This window comes from Trachurus japonicus, chromosome 5 (genome assembly GCF_045865225.1).
Source record: "Trachurus japonicus isolate A0001 chromosome 5, Traja_1.0".
In the NCBI taxonomy this organism is placed as follows: domain Eukaryota; kingdom Metazoa; phylum Chordata; class Actinopteri; order Carangiformes; family Carangidae; genus Trachurus; species Trachurus japonicus.
In genome coordinates this window covers 28,798,263-28,821,622 of record NC_140911.1, presented here as the reverse complement: position 1 = coordinate 28,821,622, position 23,360 = coordinate 28,798,263, and the positions used below count along the sequence as shown (strand labels likewise).

General features: G+C 42.2%; 1 protein-coding gene and 1 long non-coding RNA gene across 2 annotated transcripts in view; both read left to right on the top strand.

Moving 5' to 3' along the window:
* cfap20dc (CFAP20 domain containing) overlaps positions 1-2,452 on the top strand; it is a 68,065-nt gene extending 65,613 nt beyond the window's left edge. Inside the window, exons 16-17 of the mRNA XM_085777214.1 lie at positions 1,310-1,404; positions 2,283-2,452. Coding sequence (XP_085633340.1) covers positions 1,310-1,404; positions 2,283-2,401 — 214 coding nt within the window. The 3' untranslated portion in view covers positions 2,402-2,452. The remainder of the gene's footprint in view (positions 1-1,309; positions 1,405-2,282) is intronic.
* Positions 2,453-9,134: 6,682 nt separating this feature from the next.
* On the top strand, positions 9,135-12,418 carry LOC146987826 (uncharacterized). Its single transcript, XR_015035861.1, has 4 exons — positions 9,135-9,274; positions 10,420-10,526; positions 12,055-12,166; positions 12,285-12,418. It is a non-coding gene; the product is annotated as an uncharacterized LOC146987826 (long non-coding RNA).
* Positions 12,419-23,360: the final 10,942 nt, after the last annotated feature.

Here is a 23,360-nt window from a genome sequence, read left to right as displayed (position 1 = left end):
CTCTGCCTCCCATTTCCTGTCACACTCTCAGCTGTCCTGTCGAGTAAAGGCATAAAAAGCCAAAAAATATACTTTAAAAAAAAAAAAAAACGCTAAAATGAATAGACACATCTCAGAGAATTTTTTTTTTCTGTGCTGTTTTTTCTTTTTTTTTTTACCACTTAACAGTATTTGTTGGTGTGTTTTTCAGTTGAAGGCTGTGATGGGTTGATGCTTCATAAAGATGTCAGGATGTCATTTAGCTGATACTATCAAACAGTCCTTTTAGGCGCCATTGCCATCTTTTTGTATTTATTTCACTGCTGTTCCAGATACCACATCGCTAGACATAGATATACCTCCATTATCACAGTGTTTACTGTAAAACTGACAAGGAATACACCATTAAAAACCACACGACTGATGCCAATGTTCAGAAATGTGACTCTTTTGAATGCGGCCCGCTGACAGTTCTAACACGGCAAGATTTTTTTTGTTCAACAGCGCAGTGTGCTTAGCCAACGTTTAGCCAACGTACTTTGTTTTTCGAAGGGCGACATTATCAGTCATCGCAGCTCTTAATGGTAACACAGACGAGCAGGGAGAATATTTGAACTGCCTGCTCTCGTCTGAGCGTTGTACATTTTAGATCCTCATTAAATATGCCATGATGTGCTCTTATGAGATGTTATGTCCAGAGGCGGAAGATGTAAAGGGATAATTGTGCCGCTGATGTATGGTCTAAAACGAGTGTAGCCTACATTCTGTTTAACAAATGAATCTTGCAGTGCTTTTAAGCAATAATTCATCATGTGGCAGTTTTTTTTTTTCTTCTTCTCCTTCTTCTTTTTCCCTCTTACTCTAATGTGTTGCTCGGCACTAAAAGAGCACTGCCGTCATTTACCGGAACATGACTGATGTAAAGCCGCGGCCTGTGTGCGTGTCTCAGACGGGAAGATAAACTCATTTAGAGAGAAAAAGAAGTCTTGCTCTCTCCGACGCGGGCAAGGTCAAGACCCCTGCTCTGGGCCAGAATGCGGACACTTGGAAGTCGCAGCTTGAGTCTGGATCTAATAAATGATCCTTCAGGTAAAAAACTGTGAGGCTGAAAGGCTAAGTGCACAGGAGAAGCGGCTCAAGGACAATGGAAGCTCGGATGGGCTTTTGAGAGCGCGCGATGATGAGACTTTGCTGTTAAAATGCCATCCAGAGAAAGCCGGCAGTTTGATGTGCAGTGCAGGGTACAGTAGCAGTATATGATGTGTGTAATGGCATGTGTTGTTATGGCTGTGTACATGTACTGTATGGTCCTTTTTTTTTCCCCCTCTAGGGAGTGGATGGACGTGCTCAGCCCTCCCATTATGGCTCCCAGCCAGCGGAGAAGGTCAGCGAACACATGGAACAACAAGGAAAATCAAGTGGCAGGTCCAGTAACCTTAATTTTATTTTATTTCTTTTGTGTCCTTTGAAGCCGGGGAGATGGCAAACAAGCCGCTGTTTTAACATTAACCACACTAATTGCGCGACTGTCTGCGAGGAGCGGAAACATTCGGCGGTGTCAGAGCTTACAACGCTGTTAAGTTTCTGCCAAAGAGCCTGCACAAAGCCAGCTGGGAAAAGCGTGTGAAACTCCACCTAATTAAGAGTAAAAAACCCAGGAGAGTGGAGCTCTCTGTCCTCCACATAACTCCATAGGTCAGAAGAGACAGGCTCATTACAGGTCCGTACCCCCTAGACACATCGACAAGGTTAATTGATGAAACCTTTCCAGTTTACAACATCATTTTAAAAACCCTCTTACACAATGTGTCTTATAATTAGTTTTCATTATCGTCGCCCAAGTTCTGATAAGATAAAATGTTCCTCTCGGAGCATTCCATAACCTTTTTAGCATTTAACTGCCTGTCAGTTTAACAGCTAAATTCTCATGCTTTAAAGTAGTGGGGATTACAGGGAATCTCTTTACAGCTCCATAATGTGGCACCGGGTCTGGGTGTCCTAGGTCTTGATTGATGAGGAAAAAAATGGCAGCGACAGAAAACTTCTAAATCCACCTCCACTCTGAAGGTCACCTCACCATCCACGCTGCTCATTTTATTCCAGAATCAGCTGATCGAGAGGGCGCTTTATCATATCTGGCATGGCTGCTGCTACTGTACATAAGAAATACAATATACAAATGACATCTCATGCATTTCATCTGTGCAAATTTCATAAATTTGAAATACTGTTACGCCGGCTGCTGCTTGTTTTTCAATACTTACCTCTGAGCGTTGCAGAGTAACTCTCTGGCTTTATTTCAGGAGCCAATGAGTCGCTGAATGAGGAGGCGAAGGGGGACGAGTACTTGAATCTGCTCTACGATCCGTGCCTGAACTGCTACTTCGACCCCAAGACGGGGAAGTACTATGAACTAGCTTGAGCTGAAGCTCGGGAGAATCAGAATGAATAAATCACGCATCATCGACGGTGGCCTTGCTTATAGATCAATAGTGATTATCCCATTCACCAAAGCCGTTTCATGCTTTTTTGAGACGGGGGGTAACAGGAGCTGTATGTGACGTCTTCTACTGTCTTGTTTGTGAGCAACAGGATGGGACTTAATAAATCAGAGAAAAGTTATTTGCAAGTGTGGCGTGATGTGGTGCAGAGGGGGAAGTTGTCCAACAACGCCACCTGGGGAATTGCACCCCAGGAAATAAACTTGACCCGGTACTAAAACTACTATGAGGTCACACAGGTTCGTTACACAAAGTTTTAAAGAGGACATGAGACGGACTTCCAAAAAGATATAAATTATTTTTATTTAACAATGGTTTATTAGATTTAAAATGAACATGTTCTTTGGGGACCCGAGTGTCTGCTTCACCACGGTAAGTTAAGGGGGAAATAAACAAAAAAGGGGGAACAGGGCCAAACTCAGGGAGGCGGACAGACTAAAGAAACTTAAAACACACAAAAATACTACAAACCAAACCACCACGTGCCACAGCAAACTTAAGGGATGTGAGATGGGGACCACCACCAGGGAGTCTGCCACGCACTACCCAGCTCCTGTCCAGGGAGAAAAGAAACAAAATTAGGTGAGCGACACTCAAGGGTTGGGTTAGACAATTAGTTAAAATGGCCTATCCTAAAACACTCACACACAACATTCACACCCACATGCACACCAACATAAAGAATACAAATTATTTGTTTTAAAGTGAGTACAAATACTTAAATTATAATTTAAATAATAACTCAGCTATGGGTGGCAATCAGGTGTTGCGTTAGAGCCTACCCATAGCTAAATAAACAAAATCAAAAATATAACCAAAATAAAACTAAACAAAATAACCATATGTGACTTAAAGAAAATGGATAAACAGAAAGAAAATGCTCTAAACAGCTGGCCCAACGAGGAACCAGAAAAACAAATAAATTATTAACCAAAAATAAACAAAGAAATAACCAAATAAACCAACAAACAAAGAAACAAAAACAATTGCAGTGGGGCTTCAGTCTGTTGCTGCGTGGAGAGCTGCAACCAAAAACAAAACAATGGCGTGGACGACAGAGTGAAAACGGAGCGGCTGCACCAGGGCTGGAGGCCGCAGATGTTACACTTAGATGGCGTGATGGTCAGCAATAGGCGGTGCAATACATCCTCGGAGCGCAGGAGGAGAGACGAAACTAGAGCTGTGCGATACTGCAAAATTTGGTATCGATCCAATACCAAGTAAATACAGGGCCAGTATTGCCGATTCCGATACCAATACCAATACTTTTTACTACTACCATCTACATGCATCATCTATATGCAAATTTGAATAAAAACTTCAATTTTCATGATTATTTAATTATTTTGTAAGTTTTCCTTTAATTAATCATGTCTATGATGATAATAAAACACAGGACAAAGTTGTCTTATTCTGTTAATCAGTCTGCTAAATTACTGTGATGACCAATTACACTGAAAAATAACATTAGCTGTAAAAAAAAAAAAACTCCAAACGTCACTCCTCTTCTGCTCTGCACAATCATGAAGCCACAGCAGTGCACTGCTCGCCTCGTGAGTGAGTGAAAGTGGAGGGGGGGAGCGGAGGAAAGGGGAGGGGCTAATTGAGCATGAGTGAAGTGAGAGAAGAGCGGTGTTGTACGGCCCGTCGGTCACTTTGTAAATGCCTGGAGTTGTACAGAAGAGAAAGTGAAACTTAAGAATCGATCTCATCACACAAGTATCGATCAATACCCAATACCAACGTTAGTATCGATACTATCGATATTTTAAATCGATCCGCCCACCCCTAGACGAAACCGCTGCAGATACCGCAGCTACAGCAGGACAGAGCAGAGGGCAACAGCTGTTAGCCTAAGGCTACTATAGACAAAGATTAGTAAAAGAGCATGCTTACCGATAAAGAGAGCTTTAACACTCACGATCAAGTCCCAGTCTGCAAAACGGCAGAGAGGGGACACCACACTTCCTCCAGCTGCAACCCAACTGACACGGCCAACACTGAGAACAAAATCACGGCGGTTGTTACCCCATAATGTGCCATAACGTTACACAACGTTGCACGACGCACCCACACTTACCTTGCGAACAACCACACAATCACGCCAACACCAAGCGAACAGAGCACGCCAAACAGCCGGAGCACGCCGACACAGGGCCTTTCCAGGTCAGTGCCAGGGAGAGAATGCGCCCCGCAGGAGCGCAATGATTAACAGGTGCTGGCAATGTGCAATCAAGCACCGGTCGATTGAGTGGGAGGGGGTGGAGCAGAGCAACACCCGACCTGCCACACAAGCACTAGACTTGCTTTCCATTCACCAGCACATTTGATGGGAAACTGTCCTTTCAACATCCTAGAGTACGTATAAGTGTATTGCATTAAAGCAGAAGTAAGCGGAATATTTGTGTTAATATAAGTCTTAAATAGTTCTATCTTCCGACAGCAATCACTTACATAGAGTGTTTGGTCTGAAACACGGGTCTGTCAGTCACTCTGCTCTGCTGTAAGCCGAGGAGAAAACTTTCCTTGTATCCTACAACCTTTATCCAATGAGGAGAGAGAACGGCATAAAGGGGCGGTCCTCTCTGTGTGTGCAGCCAAGGGATGCACGTGAATGTGGTGATGTAGGGACGAGGGCGGGGACTGCTAACTCCATCAGCTGACAAGAAGTTAGCCAAAACGACCGGATCGCTTACTTGTGCTTTAACTTGAAAAAAGAAAAAAAATCCCTGTTTTTCAGAGCAATTTTTTCAGTTTTTTTACGTAATTAATTTTTTTTCTTCTGTTTTTTTTTTACAGTAATTTATTTTTCTGATTAAACAAGCCTCCAGTCTCCACTTCACCATGGATCTATTAGATCTATTAGATTTATGATATGTATATGCTCCGCTTTGAAAAATACAGCATTGTTTTGTGCTACACGTATACAGTATAGGCTACTACAGAGCGTGTAAGGACTGATTTCAAAATAAAGTTGCTACATCAGACTCTCTGGGTAGGTATTCTGTAATAACAGGTTGTCTCCTTTGAATATCAATCTGAATTTACAGGGAACACAGTGAAAATAAGAAACATTAGTGGCCTTTTCCTTTGAAAATCTACATCACCTTGCAAATTCAAGGTTCATGGTTAGTTTATTTACAAATCATTTTAAAATAGAAATTCAATTCACAATATACAGTAGACATGATCTTGTAAAAAGGGTAACCCCAGAAGCTATCTGTAGCTTATGAACGGGGGCCCAGAGACATCAAAACAACTATATAGTATATTATGACAATAACAATTCCTATTTCTAACCTAAAATCTAACCTAACCCTAACCATCTAAGGCAATTCCATCAGTACAAAGAGTTTATGGTTTAATACAATAATGACACAATATCAACACATTATGCAATTGAATCCATTTTGGAAGGTCACCTTTATTTTGAAATCTGTCCTCACACACTCTTACTGTAGTAGCCTATATACACATGTAGCACAAAACAATGCTGGGGATAGCTTGACTGAGCATATACATATCATGGATATGGATAATAGATCTAATAGATCCATGATGAAGTGGAGTCTGGCTTGACCGCAGTGGTCAGAAAAAATATTACTCAGAAAAACAGATTTAAAAAAATGTGTTACTCAAAAAAACATGAAAAATTACTCAATATCAAGTGAATGCCAGTTATGCTTCCGTACTAGAGTTTCTTTTTATTAAAACATTTCAACCATTTACATTTAGCTCTGTATAGGTTTTACAGTATGAGGCCATTTTGTTCTTTATCATAACTTCATCATTCATGCATGTGCATATATTGTTTAATTACATTCAATTCAGTAGTGATTCAGATTTCTTCTTGCTGTGTTTACCTCAGTTTTAATTAACTGCAGCAGTCAGGCAGTGCAGTGCTGCTCACCTGTGTTTTAATACCCAAAAAGCAAAAGGAAAGAGAGAAGAGGCACTTGAAATGTTTATTCCCTTGTTGTAATAAGTGTATTCATTAATGGACCTGTGGCTATGTTTTTTTTTGTTTGTTATGTTTTGTTTTTTTATCACCCTGTAAATGCAGCCAGCAGTAACAACAGACGGGAGAGCTCATGGGGCTGGCAGGTCTTTTCATCAGTCTTGCCAAAACACTGATCACACCTGATGAGCAGCTGATACGAGACTGATTCATCATTTACAGCCTGAGATGAAATTGTTGCTCCACAATGAAAGGCAAGAGAAAGAAAAGAAAATGAAACAAAAGGGGGAAAATAACAACATGCATTTATCACATTGTGATTCCCAGTAGTTTTAATCAAACAATATCTCAACTGGATCCATGGCCGACCATTCAGCTGGCCGGGCAAATCAAAGACATTTGTTCATTATTTCAGAAAACCAGCTTATAAATGAAACACGGCGTTCAACAAACACAAACTGCACAAATGGTACAGTCCCATACGGTGTGTTTTCCATTTACAGCAACAAAAGCATGTCAACAAGACCTATGCATGCAGAATATTTGTATTTTCTTCATCAGAGGTGATCCCAGAATATCAATCGTGCGTTCTAAACATGAGCTGAATGTTTTATCTTAATACATCCTACATACAGCATACACACATCCAAGGTAGAGCTACAGGCTTCTGTTGGATAATTCATTGAGATTTGTTTTTCTGAAACTAATAAAAACCAGTGAAGTAATCTGTGTTTCCAACCGGTAAGAGCTCATGATGTTGGGGAGACCGGTTGTTACAACATCACTTTGACTAATAAGGTGATCAATATCATGTGCCCACTCCCTCTCTGACATTGCATGTGAATTTGCATGGCTGTATGAAGAAGTGTGTACGTTTTAGAACCAAAAAACATTTATTTAGGTAAGAAACGAATGTTTTGGACCAAATGTTGTTTTATTAAGTGTCATTGTTCCTGGAATTTTACGATTATGAGCAGCTTCTGACCTCCTGCTGGAGGTTTCCATTCATACACGTGCACCATTCATTGGTATTATCAGAATCTTTAAAGGGATAGTTCACCTAAAATTCAAATTTCACTCATTATCTACTCACCCTCATGTCGACTAAGGGCTCGGAGAATTTTCAGAGTCCTCCGTGCCTTCTCTGAGTTAAGCTTGGTTTATGCTTCTGCGTCGCGGCGACGGAGTAGCTACGCCGTTGATGCGGACTCCTACGCGGACCCTACGCCATAGCCTGACGTGCACCTCCAAAAAATCCTGACTACACGTCGCTTCGACCCATCGCGACGCGAACCACAAGGACTGTGATTGGTCCGGTCAGAACGTCAGTGTGGTAATTCACCCGTTCAGCCTCGACTGGTCAGACAGACCACCTCCACAAACGTCTTCTCCGTCACCTGCGCTTCAACATCTGCAATAAAAGCGTTTGTTTTTCAGTTGCCATTGTTTACTGTGACCGGAAGCAACGCGTTCCCTCGACGCAGAACTTCGAATGCTCAACGACGGCGTCGGGTCTACGCCGTCGCCGCGATGCAGAAGCATAAACCAGGCTTTCCGGGGGGGTCCACGCAGCAGTATTTGTCCATATAATGGTTGTGAATGGTGCTCACTTTTCTTCGTCCAAAAAGACACACCAAAAAACATCCAAATACCTCCATACTGCTCGTCTGTAATGTCCCTCTTGTATTGAAGCCCCGACATGAGAAATTGTTCCGCCGCGTGATTTGCACTGACACAGGAAGAGCAGTGAACTGAGACACTGGGAGCTTCCGCTACAAACAAGCTTAAAATATAGACTTATTTAATTTTTTTCAGAACAATTTCTCATGTCTCATGACGAAGAAAAGTGAGCCCCATTCACAACCATTATATGGACAAATACTGCTGCACGGACCCCCCCCCCCCTCCCCTAACTCTGAGAAGGCACGGAGGACTCTGAAAATTGTCCCAGCCCTTAGTCGACATGAGTGTGAGTAGATAATGAGTGAAATTTGAATTTTGGGTGAACTATCCCTTTAAGACAGCTTTCTAATGTTAGGATCCACACCACTGTCACTGTTCTTCATTTAACCGTCAGCGATGAGTTCTTTTTGTTCATACTGAATAATTTTATTGTTGGAACATGCACAATAAACTTAAATTGATGCATATTTTGTGGTTTGGTCTCAGTTTTTAGTTTTCACTCTCACTGTTACAGTTGACCCCAGGTTGTGTTACAACCTATGAACCTATCCTGGTAGTGGGGTAGGTTGTAACAGTGGCACAGCACTCCATTCATTTGACATCAAATAATGAATTATGTGATAAAGTTGGAGAAGTTCAATTTGTGGAGGACAAATGAGGGGACTTGTGTCATAACTTGAGAGCCCTACCATGAACACTTCAGAAGTTATAGGAGCTGAGACAAAAAGTGTTTCAATCTTCCCCTGTCTTCCCTTCTCCACAGAAAGACGTTCTCTCTCTCTTTAAAAAAAAATAAAAATCTTTATTCAGCCTATGTTCAACAACAAAGTACAACAGTAGGTGTAGGCTACAATACATACAAACAGTCATATGACCCGTGGTCCCTGACACAAAACACCGTGTGACGTGAAAGTGGGCGTGGGAAACGCCGCCGTCAGCCGCGACAGGTGAGTCACCAGGAAGTAAACAGTCGGAGGCTTTGGGCCCGCTGCTGCTGCTGCGGTCGTGGTCGTGGTCACTAATTCATTAATAGAAATGCCTTCACCGACCAGTCGACTTGGGCCTTTGTTATTAATTATGCTGTGTTGAACTCTTTTGATGATGAAAGCTGGATAACCAGGCTCCGAGGGTCACCAGGATGTCGTCACAACAGGTATACTGTATCCATGAGAGTGAGAGTGTTAGACCCGTGGATTTCCAGCTCTAGGCCTACGTACGGTAGAGGTATGAAAATACAAAAAAAAAAAGAAGATAAATAACAACCTTGTTTCTTGTTTACTACAACAAGTCAAGAGCTGTTGACATTTATGTGGTTAAGTTAAAAAATATTCTTTTGTTAGTTCTTAAGTTCTGCAGACATCATTTAGAGGGATGAATGGGACCTCTGCACTTTGCAAAACTAAACACACCACACTTACTGAAGAGGAAAAAGAGAAAACATTTTTGCACAAAATAACACTTGATGTTGCCAGGCTCCATCCTCCCCTCACCGAACAATGCTGCCTGTTTTGCAGATGTAGCCAGAGTCCTTCACTTCCTCCCTTCACTTTCAGGGTCAGAAAGTTAACAAGTGGAATAAAGTATCAACTCACAAAGAAAGTACCATTCATAATAACACTGTAGGTGGAGTATGCTTTAGAGTTTGAGTTCACTTATGATGTATCCGGAGCGTGCTTGATGGATTTGTGGGAGACGATACGTTTTCACATTAAGATACTTTTCCAATGTGGAACCTGCTGTGGTGTGGCATCTTGAAAACAAAATAGTGTCACATTGTGGGGAAGAAATGATGGAGTCATAGGAGTGCCATCAAAATGAATTGGAAAGTTTTACGGAGGGATAAAAAAAAGAAAAGATTATTGATTTATTGTGTGATTGCTCCTGTTGGTTGTTACTTTTAGCCACACTCCACCTGAATCATAATTATCACTTCAGAGACTGTACTGCTCTCTACTTCTGCTCTGAAACTACCTATGATCCTATGAATAGCTCTGACTTTATAGGCTTGTGATCACAATTCTAATGTGAGTGATCAGTGACTGTCAGAAAGACTTGTGCTCTGAGAGAGATTTACACCCCTGCTGTCGAGCCTTGCGCTTGTACACCGCTCTGATCCATAACACACCGCTGTTCAGCTGTCATATCCGCTGCTCGTATTTCCTCTTTATCTAAGCAACACATCATGAACTGAGCTGTTGGGTTTATGGGCTCTTTAACTACCCCACTGTTAGGCTTATTGGATTCGTTTCTCTCTCTCTCTCTCTCTCTCTCACACACTTTTTTTCTTTTTTTTTTTAGGCCGGGTTAAGGCTGCACCCCGGGATTATTGCATCAGTCATCTTCGTCTCAGCGGTGGCAGTGGCAGCTCTGGTGTTGATCATCCGAAAATATTGCTTCCCAGTCAAGTAAGCAAACCTCATCGATTAGGTATACGGTGGCCGGGAGGTGCAAAACAAAATATGTGAAACACTTTTACAAAACTTGAGACAAAATTACTTCATAACCCGTTTACAAGTCCGGAAACACATTTACATTTCAGAAAACACATTAACAAGACACAAAACACTTTAACAAGCACCAAGACAAATTTACAAATGACATCAACCGGAAAGGCAACATACTGGAAGTGATAATGGGAGCGGCCAAATTGAGTTGTTGTCGCCAGTCAAGTTCATGGTGACCCAATGGACAGCGATCCATGTGATCTGATCTGCTGGCCCTCATCTTGGTGTTTGTAGAGTAGTTGTCCTTTTATTTTCTCTGCGATATAAAACCGACAAAACATCACCATGAATTTGACCGACAACGACAACAACTCAAATTGGCCGCTCCCGTTATCACTTCCGGGTCAGCTCTGGATTTGGTATGTTCCCTTTTGTGGCTGATGTCATTTGTACATTTGTTTCGCGTCCTGTTAATTTGTTTCTGTTCATTGCTTTTGGTAATGTAATTTTGTTTTATGATGTGTAAAAAATATTTTCCAAAATGTAAAAAAAAGGACACAAAACAAATTTACAACATTTTTTTTTACATTTGTACATATAAAACAAAATGACATTACCAAAAGAAATTAAAAGAAACAAATTAAAGCAGAAGTAAGCGATCCGGTCGTTTTGGCTAATGCTGCGTTCCAGGCAGGCTTTTGAAACCGTAAATTACAACTTCAAGTCACAACTTTGACTTTGTAGCGTTCCAGGAAACCCACTCGTGTTTTTCCGACCTGTTTTACCTGTGAAAGTCACTATAACGGCCACTCGTAACTTCCGACCCGTGAACTCGTACCAGTACGTCTTTTTTTACAGTCTATGTACCAGATCGAACTGGTACGACTTCACAGGTCGGAAAAATACGAGTTGCCCTGAACGCACCATAACAGTCCTCGTCCCTACGTCACCACATTCACGCGCATCCCTTGGCTGCACACACAGCCCTGCATGCTGTTCTCTCTCCTCATTGGATAAAAACTGTAGGATACGAGAAAAGTTTTCTCCTCGGCTTAAAGCAGGGCAGAGTGACTGAGAGACCCGTGTTTCGGTCCAAACACTCTATGTAAGTGATTGCTGTCGGAAGATATAACTATTTAAGACTTATATTATATTATATATATATCAGTATAAACACCTACTGAAGGGACTGGTTGAAAAGACTGCTGATCCCACTGAGAATCAACAACCCACTGTTCTGAATTTGTTACACAAAACCTACTTTGACATGTAAACAATCCTCCAGCACAGGAAGAACATTTGTTAACAGAAACAAATTAACAGGACGCGAAACAAATTTACAAATGACATCAACGATTGATGTCATTTGTAAATTTGAAATGTTGGTCTGCACCTCCCGGCCACCGTAAAATAAGCCTCAATCAGACACTTTCATCACTTTAAAATCCTCTGTGCATCACCCTGGTCTGTCATGTCACTTCACTTCCAGCGAGGCGACATATAGATACTCGCTGCTGAGGCGGATGGAGGATCAGGGTTCAGCGGTGACAGATGAGGATGGCGACAGGGGGCTGTGCACAGTGGGAGAGGAGTCGGACGAGGTCAGTGCATTCCTGCTTTTTCCTGCTTGTAGCTTTTCGCTGCCGTCTCCAAGCTGACACACCTCAGCACCTCACGTGTCATGTGTGTGTGTACTGTCTCCCCTCTTTCTCCTGACAGGATCTTCTGGAGTGAACCTCAGGACAAACAGAGTTCATCGTGGATAGAGTCTGTGATTTAGCGGCTGTGATTAACGAATCATTTTTATTTGATTGATCATTTGCTGCATTCAGGCTCTCTAAATTCCAAAGGAAAAAAAAAAAGGAAATTCACACTTTTGAGAAGATGGGACTGGCAATAAATGATTATTCAAATATCAAAACGGTTATTTCTGTTGATCTACAAATCAATTAATGTGGATTATTCTGGGATTTACATTGATTGCCTGGTTTAAATTCTTGTTATCTTGAGTATAGTTATCTCTTTATGCTTAATTGGGAATTATTGATCTCAATCTGTATTGTCACTGACGCCCTTAGAAGAACACTCAGCAATTACACATTGAGGTTTTACACAGACCCATGAAAAGAGACTTTATTACTGGGAAATGGAGGATCCAACCTCAGGATATCTCTGCTGCATCTACCTGGACCTTTTTTTTTTTTCTTCTTCTTTTTTTCAAACTACCTCTGAGAAGTCTCCAAAGACTTTTATTTTATTAGATTTATAATTTCATTTACATGTACACAACACATGGTATACACTGACTTAAAGGACAATTCCAGGCGAATTCAGCTCAGGGGTGTATTTTCATATCATTTTAGGTCTAAAAGAATGAATCTGAAGATTTTCAGTTTAATCGCTCCTGTTCTGCGGTAGTTGCGTCTGTCCGCGCATCGCCACGGCAGCAATGAATGGGAGTGGATGTAAGTTCCGCTGTTTAGGCTGTTTCCAGCCCTCAAAGCCGCAATTTTTTTCCACAGACAGCATCAGATGGCTACTCAAACATGCACCGAGAAGTTTATTTACTTCAAGCAAGCCGACATGTTTGTAAAAGTCGATCTAATTCAAAGTCTTCCGGAGTCTCGCGCGAGACCCAGTTGCCGTGCTCGGTGTGTTCAGGTCAGGGGTTAATTTGAGCCGGATCCTGCCGGAACAAGATCCGGCACCTCTTAATTTTGGCCTCCCTGTGTTCCGGTACTTATTTGGGCAGATCCGGTACCTCTCATAAAAAAAATGTTTTAAAAATGTTTTTAAAAAAATATAATATGTATATATTAATTTACAGAACAAATCCCCATAAATCCTTGTTGTTTATTAAGATTTAACGTCATTTGAAAGAGTCGGAGATCTGTTGAAGTTGACGCACTGACCGGGCCGTATAGTTTCGCTTTTACCGCGCTGTGCACTGCTGCACTCGTCCTTTCCTCTCTCCCCCCTCTCTGTCTGTGTGTGTGTGTGTGTGTGTGTGTGTGTGTGTGTGTGTGTGTGTGTGTGTGTGTGTGTGTGTGTGTGTGTGTGTGTGTGTGTGTGTGTGTGTGTGTGTGTGTGTGTGTGTGTGTGTGTGTGTGTGTGCGTGCGTGCGTGCGTGCGTGCGTGCGTGCGTGCGTGCGTGCGTGCGTGCGTGCGTGCGTGCGTGCGTGCGTGCGTGCGTGCGCGTGCGCGTGCGTGCGCGTGCGTGCGCGTGCCAATAACAGCGAAAGAGCGTTATGCGGAGATGAATGAACGGAACAATATTGCCGAAAAATGTATTCGTGGCGGACGTAATTTATTTGAAACTGTGGGCAACACTGTCCGGAGCAACAGGCGGGGACCCTGGCATCAGCCCGCTGACAGCAGGGAGATTCAGAAGAAGAGGAGAGGCAGTGAGTGGAGAGTAGTGTGGGACGTCCAGCGACAGGTCAGGGATAGGATGCACAACTGTTTGGACAGCAGCTCAGTTCAAGGTGAAGCAGACTTATTACCCCTGGCTTCTTATGGAAAATTGAGGTTTTGCTGCACAACTGAGCTGAGCATACTGTCTATTAATAGGCCGCCGTGCCAGTCTTTGAATAATAGGAAGGTTTGTGTGATTTTTTTATAAGCTCTTTTTTTTTTCTTTTTTTTTCTTTTTACAAATTAGACCTGTTGAGAAAATTCCTGACTGTAAAACACCGCCTGTGGTGATGTGGGCATTTGCCTGTGCCTAAAATAATTTCATGTAGGCTAAACGTGGTAACATGGGTAGCCGATTACCCCCCCCCCCCCGGCGTGCGCCGCATACGTTCCGGGACCTCTGCCCGTCTCGTCATCCCCGAGCTGTCATGTGTACTTTGCGTTCCGGCACCTTATGATTTACAAATTAAGCACTGGTTCAGGTGCAGTGGGAAAAGCTACCGTTTGTGTCATAAACACAGGAATATCAACTCTTTACTTGCTTCAAGTAAAAAAAACTTCTCGGCGCATCTTTGAGTAGCCATCTGACGCTGTCTGTGGAAAAAAATGTACACTTCAAGCAAGTAAAGAGTTGATATTCCTGTGTTTATGACACAAGCGGTAGCTCCTACTGCGCCTGAATACACCAGCACTGCAACTTCGGGCTCGCGCGAGACTCCGGGAGACTTTGAATTAGATCGACTTTTACGGGGTGTTCCCACCAAACGCGATGGCGCTTCATCGCGCGTCGAGATTACATGTAAAGTCAATGCAAACACGCGATTAGACGCGTCATCACGCCGGGCGATTCCCTTGGCAGTTTAGTCAGAGCGAGTCTATTGACAATATTAGAAGTTTTCTGGTTTAGTTTAGTTTATTATTCAGATCCCCATTAGCTGCTGCAAAGCCACAGCTCTTCACTGTTGCTTTTCCGGTGCTGTTACAAACGTTTCTGATTTGGAGATTCGGACCTGAAAGCCCGTTATCACTGCTGTTTTCAACCAGCGGGCGCTGCGAGCCGTCCGCCCCGTCCCAAAGCACTCAACAGGCGGTCAGTCACACAGTAGTTCACGGAGCTGTCTCCGCTGCAGCCAGAGACCCGCACCACTGTTCCTGTCCCATCTACAGGGACAGGAACAGTGCAGCGACGGTGGTTATCTCAGCCAGAGAATGAAATAGTGGAAGAAATGTTGTTGTTTGGGCGGGCTCGTCGCGCGACGCGATACCGCGACGAGGCGTTTTTTGCATATTGAACCAGCGTCAAAACTGGAGCATCTAGCGCGACGCGATTTCATTTGACGCGCGATTCAATCGCGTTCATCGCGTTTGGTGGGAACACCCCGTTACAAACATGTCGGCTTGCTTGAAGTAAATAAACTTCTCGGTGCATGTTTGAGTAGCCATCTGATGCTGTCTGTGGAAAAAAATTGCGGCTTTGAGGGCTGGAAACAGCCTAAACAGCGGAACTTACATCCACTCCCATTCATTGCTGCCGTGGCGATGCGCGGACAGACGCAACTACCGCAAAACAGGAGCGATTAAACTGAAAATCTTCAGATTCATTCTTTTAGACCTAAAATGATATGAAAATACACCCCTGAGTTGAATTCGCCTGGAATTGTCCTTTAAAAGCTACAATTTCAGTATAAACACCTACTGAAGGGACTGGTTGAAAAGACTGCTGATCCCACTGAGAATCAACAACCCACTGTTCTAAATCCGTCACACAAAACCTACTTTGACATGTAAACAATCATCTTCTAGGCAAATGAAACCCAACAATATACAGATTGAAACAAAGCCGTCGCCAGGTAAAAATGTTGCAACAACAAGGTGAGAATTTGCTAAAAAAACAGGGTTAAATATACCTCAAACTAATAAACCAAAACAAAAAGTTTCACTGCAGCATTACATCACTATCAGTGTAGCAATGTTAATCGGCACTTGTTGCATTAAAACCATGTATGGCCTCCCTCCAATGTTATACAATATTGATCAGGCTGGGAGGGAACACACAAGAGTATAAAACATTATCCAGGCGTTCTGAAAACACGTGGATGCTACCAAGCATCACATGGAGATTTGACATTTCAGATATTTCAAACACCCTAACTGACTAGCAGCTAAAAATAGTTTGCACTAAGGCGCAGCTATCTACCAGCTGGCCTGTTCCCTTTGAAATCTATTTCCCTTTTCATGCTCACATTAACCCACTTAAAAAAAATTAAAAAATCGCCTTTTTAGAATCCAGAGTCGGCTGTATAACCTACTGTGACATGCTCTGACGATGGCATTTACCTGCACACAACACCAACAAGAGAAAACAACCACTCCACCTCTGCTAGGGAGCCGTTATCATGTGTCACAGGATGCTAGAGATGGCTCAAACTGATGAATCATTCATCATCCGGAATCAGGGTTTCTCTTTTAATTATTGTAGTGTATGATTAACAAATGATGCAGCAATGGCAGCCTGGTGTCAGCAGTCTCTTCTTGTTATCAGCTTTAAGTTCAAGTATTATTCAAAATTGAGCAAATATCTAATATAAGTGTTTGCTTCACTGTTTCCGATGGTGGTGTGAGTGTTGCTGATGATTTGTGTGTATCATCTTAAGTGTTGTTCTTTTTTGAGAAATATGCATGAAGGCTGCTAAATAAATTCCTCCTGTGCACTGACTGATGTGTTGGGATAGTCTTTGATTCACTCCCTCTGTGTCTTGCCGAAAGAAAAACCGGCGCTAACTAGGAAGAAAATCCACAACTGTTACAATTGATAACGACACTGCTCTCAGTTCTCTATGACAGATGAAAGGGGAGTCTGTTAAGCCATTGGAAACGAGGTGTGCGTTGGTATTCCTGTCACAGTGAACAGACATGTTGTTTGCAACAGCACCACACAACATGGGTGTTTTATTCCTGCACTGTCACAGGAAGCATCTCTGAGAGCTTCATGTTGTTACTGACCAGTCAACGGTACACACACGCCCTCTGCTGCTGCTCTTTGGTATTACACCGTGCAGGGACTTCCAAGCCCTAATCCTTTACTGCAGGGGTCTTCAATGTGTTTCAGACCAAGAACCCAAAATGATGGAGAGAGATGTATATTGTATAAAAACTGTTTAATCTTCCTCTTCAGGTGTTCAGGTCGCCACTGACCATCATGGCTTTTTGACTTTGTCAGGAACCTATATTTAAATAAAATAAAAAATAAAAAAATTCACAAAATGCTCCCGTTAAAATTATGACATTTGTGTTTTTAGGGTCAGTTTCGACCCAGTTATAATGATAAAAACAATAATAAGAGTTAAAACTGAAATCATAAGTGCAAAACCAAGCTTTTCATGGATAAGGAAGCCTAACAACATAACCAAGAGATGAGATAATAATAATTGTTTTTAGTGTGTGTTACAGCTGATTTAAGACTCGGGTCAAAACCGACCTTAACACAAGAGATGGTAGCAGAAAGTTAACAAGAGAAAGGTTGGTATACTGGCAAAAAAAAAAAGGCCCAGGGGCCCACACCTGGGGCCTCATTTATCAAAGAGGGTGTAAAACTGCTACTACATTTTTGCGTATGGCGAAAAGACGAAAATGGCGTACACCCAAAATATTTACACCTTTTTCAGATCTATCAAACTGTGCGTACGCACAACTCTCCGCAATAAATCACACCGGACCCAAGAATGGTGCACACGTAAACACACCTCTTACTCGGCCCGGAACGCCTATATACAACTATATATGGTCAGCACGTGCATATTTAATTAGCCATGTGCGCTCTGTGGAGCGGCTACAAAGTGACAACAAAGTGAGGCGGGCGGAGGACGGGGAAAAAAGCGGAACTTCTCCGAAAGCAGATACACGGAGATATCGGGCAATAAATCAGTCAGAAAAATGATCTTGCATTTTAATAAGCTACAATAAAAACAAAAACCTCCCGAATCTCAACAAAAGGGAGCAGAAAGAAGAAGAATCTGCCCCTTTATCCCAGAAAATCTTTTTTTTTTTTTTTTTTTTACCTAGATGTTAAAACAATGTAGGAAGCAGGACAATAGTTACCATTACTTTGAACGCCTTTCCACTACACAGTTACAGCTCTACTGGACTCGGTTTAGGTCATTTTCCATTACAGCTGAGTCCTTCACAGTTCCTCCTCAGGGCCGCGTTGTCTCACTCTTTATTCTCTCCTCTCGTCAGCTCCAAACACACGTGCACCTCGTTAACTCCGGTGACAGAATAATAACAGTCTCAGTAGCTGCAGATCAGTGGGCGCTGCTGCCGATGTGTTTTTAAACTTGGCGGGTTTGATCCTTGTCGGACGTCACACATAGCTTAATCAAAAAAGCAAAATCCTCAATCCGCTCTGTTTATCAATTAACATAGAGCCTATAGTGTTATTATAGAGCGGGTTGGATTGCCAGCATCAACGGTCCACCACTACCACAATTACTTTAAAAAATCCTACTGTGCTCTTCTACTCCGCGCTCCTCTCTCCCTCTCACACTGCAGTTCTCTGACTCAGCAACGGTGTCGCCAATTCCTCCTTACGGTGTACATTTTAGGACATCCTCAGGTGTCAGGCTTCAGCCTCAGACTTTAGATGAAAAGGCATAAGGTCTCAGGAAAACCTCTGTCAGGTGTCCACTAAACAGCCTCCGAAAAAAGACGTCAGACCAAAAGGCATCAGAAAAAAGGCGTCAGACCAAAAGGCAACAGAAAAAAGGCGTCAGACCAAAAGGCATCAGAAAAAAGGCGTCAGACCAAAAGGCAACAGAAAAAAGGCGTCAGAAAAAAGACGTCAGACCAAAAGGCATCAGAAAAAAGGCGTCAGAAAAAAAGGCGTCAGACCAAAAGGCATCAGAAAAAAGGCGTCAGAAAAAAGACGCCAGACCAAAAGGCATCAGAAAAAAGACGTCAGACCAAAAGGCATCAGAAAAAAGGCGTCAGACCAAAAGGCATCAGAAAAAAGGCGTCAGAAAAAAAGGCGTCAGACCAAAAGGCATCAGAAAAAAGACGTCAGACCAAAAGGCATCAGAAAAAAGGCGTCAGACCAAAAGGCATCAGAAAAAAGGCGTCAGAGAAAAGGCGTCAGAAAAAAGGCGTCAGACCAAAAGGCGTCAGAAAAAAGGCGTCAGACCAAAAGGCGTCAGAAAAAAGGCGTCAGACCAAAAGGCATCAGAGAAAAGGCGTCAGAAAAAAGGCGTCAGACCAAAAGGCATCAGAAAAAAGGCGTAAGAAAAAAAGGCGTCAGACCAAAAGGCATCAGAAAAAAGGCGTCAGAAAAAAGACGCCAGACCAAAAGGCATCAGAAAAAAGACGTCAGACCAAAAGGCATCAGAAAAAAGGCATCAGACCAAAAGGCATCAGAAAAAAGGCGTCAGAAAAAAAGGCGTCAGACCAAAAGGCATCAGAAAAAAGGCGTCAGAAAAAAAGGCGTCAGACCAAAAGGCATCAGAAAAAAGACGTCAGACCAAAAGGCATCAGAAAAAAGGCGTCAGACCAAAAGGCATCAGAAAAAAGGCGTCAGATAAACACAAATAGACCACAAACGCAAACACAGGGCTATTGTATTTGTCAATCGCAGTATTTTATTTTGAAAAGACCAAGACGTCAGACCAAAAGGCATCAAAAGACCAAGACGTCAGACCAAAAGGCATCAGAAAAAAGGCGTCAGACCAAAAGGCATCAGAAAAAAGGCGTCAGATAAACACAAATAGACCACAAACGCAAACACAGGGCTATTGTATTTGTCAATCGCAGTATTTTATTTTGAAAATTGCTTTAATTTTGAAAATTAACTGGATTCTCTCGTGTTTCTGTGGGTAACTTCCTGCCCAGATTGATGCGATCGTTCGCAATTCACACACAAAATGGACCAAAACAATCGCTGCAGGGCGCGAGCCGGCTGCGGAGGTGCGTGCCGCGGTGCGTCTGGTGTGAACAACACAATTGGTTAACAAGGGCGCCGGTAGGAAACAGGCCCATTCTGCGTCTATTCGTGGCACTTCTGCATCCGGTGTGAACCTGCCGTTAGATATCGGAGACGCGTGTTCCTTTCGGGGCAGTCTCTTTTCTGCACGTCAGCTCGTTACCGGTGTTATGTTTCGATGACGTCATTAAATACAGCGATAGATAAATAAATTACTAGTCTGCCCGCTCCAAAAAAAAATGCCTCAACTGAATCAAAGTTTGAAGAAATAAAAATAGTCAGTTTTTAATCTGACATCTTTTTTCTGACGTCCCTAACCCTTTTTACGCCTTTTTTCTGACGCCTTTTTTCTGACGCCTTTTGGTCTGACGCCTTTTGGTCTGACGCCTTTTTTCTGATACCTTTTGGTCTGACGCCTTTTTTCTGATGCCTTTTGGTCTGACGCCTTTTTTCTGACGCCTTTTTTCTGATACCTTTTGGTCTGACGCCTTTTTTCTGACGCCTTCTGGTCTGACGCCTTTTTTCTGACGCCTTTTTTCTGATGCCTTTTGGTCTGACGCCTTCTGGTCTGACGTCTTTTTTCTGATGCCTTTTGGTCTGACGCCTTTTTTCTGATGCCTTTTGGTCTGACGCCTTTTTTCTGATGCCTTTTGGTCTGACGTCTTTTTTCTGAGGCTGTTTAGTGGACACCTGACAGAGGTTTTCCTGAGACCTTATATCTTTTCATCTAAAGTCTGAGGCTGAAGCCTGACACCTGAGGATGTCCTAAAATGTACACCGTACCTCCTGTTCCTCAAAAAAGGCGTAAATCACGGTACGCCAGGGTCAAAATGGGTGTAAATGTCCGCACTTTTCCCCGTCAGGTTTTGGCTTGATAGATCCCAAATTTGGCGGAGAAAAGTGCCTACGCACAAAACGGGGGGGAAAGGGTGTAAAAAAAGGTGTATCCACAATGATAAATGAGGCCCCAGAAATACTAAAACCAAACCACCTTGTTTTAAAGCAGAAGCGGATTGTGTGTGTTAATATAAGTCTTAAATAGTTCTATCTTCCGACAGCAATCACTTATATAGAGTGTTTGGTCTGAAACAAGGGTCTGTCAGTCACTCTGCTCTGCTGTAAGCCGAGGAGAAAACTTCTTGTTGCCTATACTTCCTTGTATCCTACAACCTTTATCCAATGAGGAGAGAGAACGGCATAAAGGGGCGGTCCTCTCTGTGTGTGCAGCCAAGGGATGGGACGAGGGCGGGGACTGCTAACTCCATCGGCTGACAGGAAGTTAGCCAAAATGACTGGATCGCTTACTTCTGCTTTAAAGGGCTGTATAAATAAAGTACATTTACATTTTCATGGATAAGGAAGCCTAACAATGTAATCAAGAGAAGGAAAACAAATTGGGTGATTTTTTTTTTTTGTATACAGCTGATTTAAGACACGGGTCAAAAGCGACCCTAACACAAGGTAGTAGCAGAAAGCTAACACAAGATGAAGGTTAATATTAAACTGGGCCAAGTGCCATGTATAATCCATTGTTATTGTGCATTCAATGCTAAGCTATTCAAATAAGGTTCAAATATTCATGTTTTTATTTTAAATTACCAATGCCAATATCAACAATTTATGTTAATTGCATGAGAATCATGCATACAAGCTATTCAAATTGTTTTTAATTGATTTTATATTAAACAGAACTGAGTGGTGGTGCATCTTATCTTACATACAATACTGAGCTATTATTAATAATATCTGAAAGATTTGTGTTAGTATTTTAAAGTAATTTTAACCAAAATCCCCCCCCCCCCCCAGTAGCCTACCTCTGACCCCCTGTTGAAGACCTCTGCTCTACTGTGAGTCCCCAGGCTTGTGTTTAACCAGTTTATAATGTACATCCACGTATAACTAATGTAATACAGTTCAGCTGTGCACTGATGTGTGATTCTGTTATTAAACCGTCATTGATATAAATAGGGTGAAATGATATAATTGTCTCTCAATATAAAATAATATACAGTTCAACTGCACCACAATTACAGCCTTGTCCAACTGGTCCTGCAGCCTTCAAACATAGCACAGAGCATACAGATCTTAATTCCTCATGAGGCAGACCATTGTATCAGACTCAACACATGTTGACTGTATTAAAGATTCCTCATCAACAGAGAGGCAAAAACTGCTTCCCTATTGGTGCGTATTATCTTTTTCTCTTTTTGTTTGATCCAATAGTCCTCAGATGTCACGTGGGGAAAGAGGATTTCATGACATTAAGTGTATCTAAGCAACATTGACTTTGAGCGCACAAAGCTACTGTAAACAGTAATCTTCTTCAAAGTCCTGTGCTTTATATTTTTTTTCTCATCTTCCAATTATATCTAAATCAAAGCCGGGTGGTTGTCAACCAGGCAAAGTGAGTGTGTGCCCTCTGCTGCACCTGGGACTCCTCCTGCAATAGAGTGAGAATCGCCTCGTGATAGTTTCAGTGAGATCAGTTTGTTTTATGAGCTGTTGGTCAGCAAGTAAAACAGGATTTTTTTAATCCCCGGCTCCTCCCTTCAGTATGTTAACTGTCCTTGCATGAGACACGGAGCTACAAAGCTCACCTGTGGCCACATTTGCATGATGACCTCCCTTCACCTGTGTGCAAACTGGTGGATGAGAGGCACATTGTAAAAGGCGTTAGAAATAAATGTACAAACAGGTGACAAGGTAATTGGAAACTCCAGAATACATGTGGAGGAGTATAACATGCAAAAAAAACAAATCTAGATTTGTGTATTCAGGGAACAAAAGGCGGCTCCGTAATTAGACCTATGAGACATTTTCAACTGTCATGTAAAAAAACAACAATGAGGAAATAGACAATGAGAGTGGAGTGTCAAGCTCTTCTGAAGGTTTGTGGTGGCCAAACAAGTTCAGTGCTGCTTTTTCCTTAAATTTGCCATCCTTTTCTTCTCCTGTGGTTTAAATGTTGAAACATGGCCACACATAGAGGCATTGACTCCAAAACAGCTGAGACATTCTGACTATGACTTACTTACAGTTTGATTTGTACACAACACCTCAAATGCAAATATTGATAATATACTACTCCCGGTATAGGATAGGAGAGGATTGAATGGGAAATGTGTCTTGGACTTACAACAAACAACAAACATCTATCTATCTATCTATCTATCTATCTATCTATCTATCTATCTATCTATCTATCTATCTATCTATCTATCTATCTATCTATCTATCTATCTATCTATCTATCTATCTATCTATCTATCTATCTATCTATCTATCTATCTATCTATCTATCTAGAACAACTGCCTTAGTTGGATTGGATTGCACATGCCTATTCACATCATCATAAAAATCACAACAGATACACATTTACAGTAATACTGTGATGAGCAACACTAAACAGTAA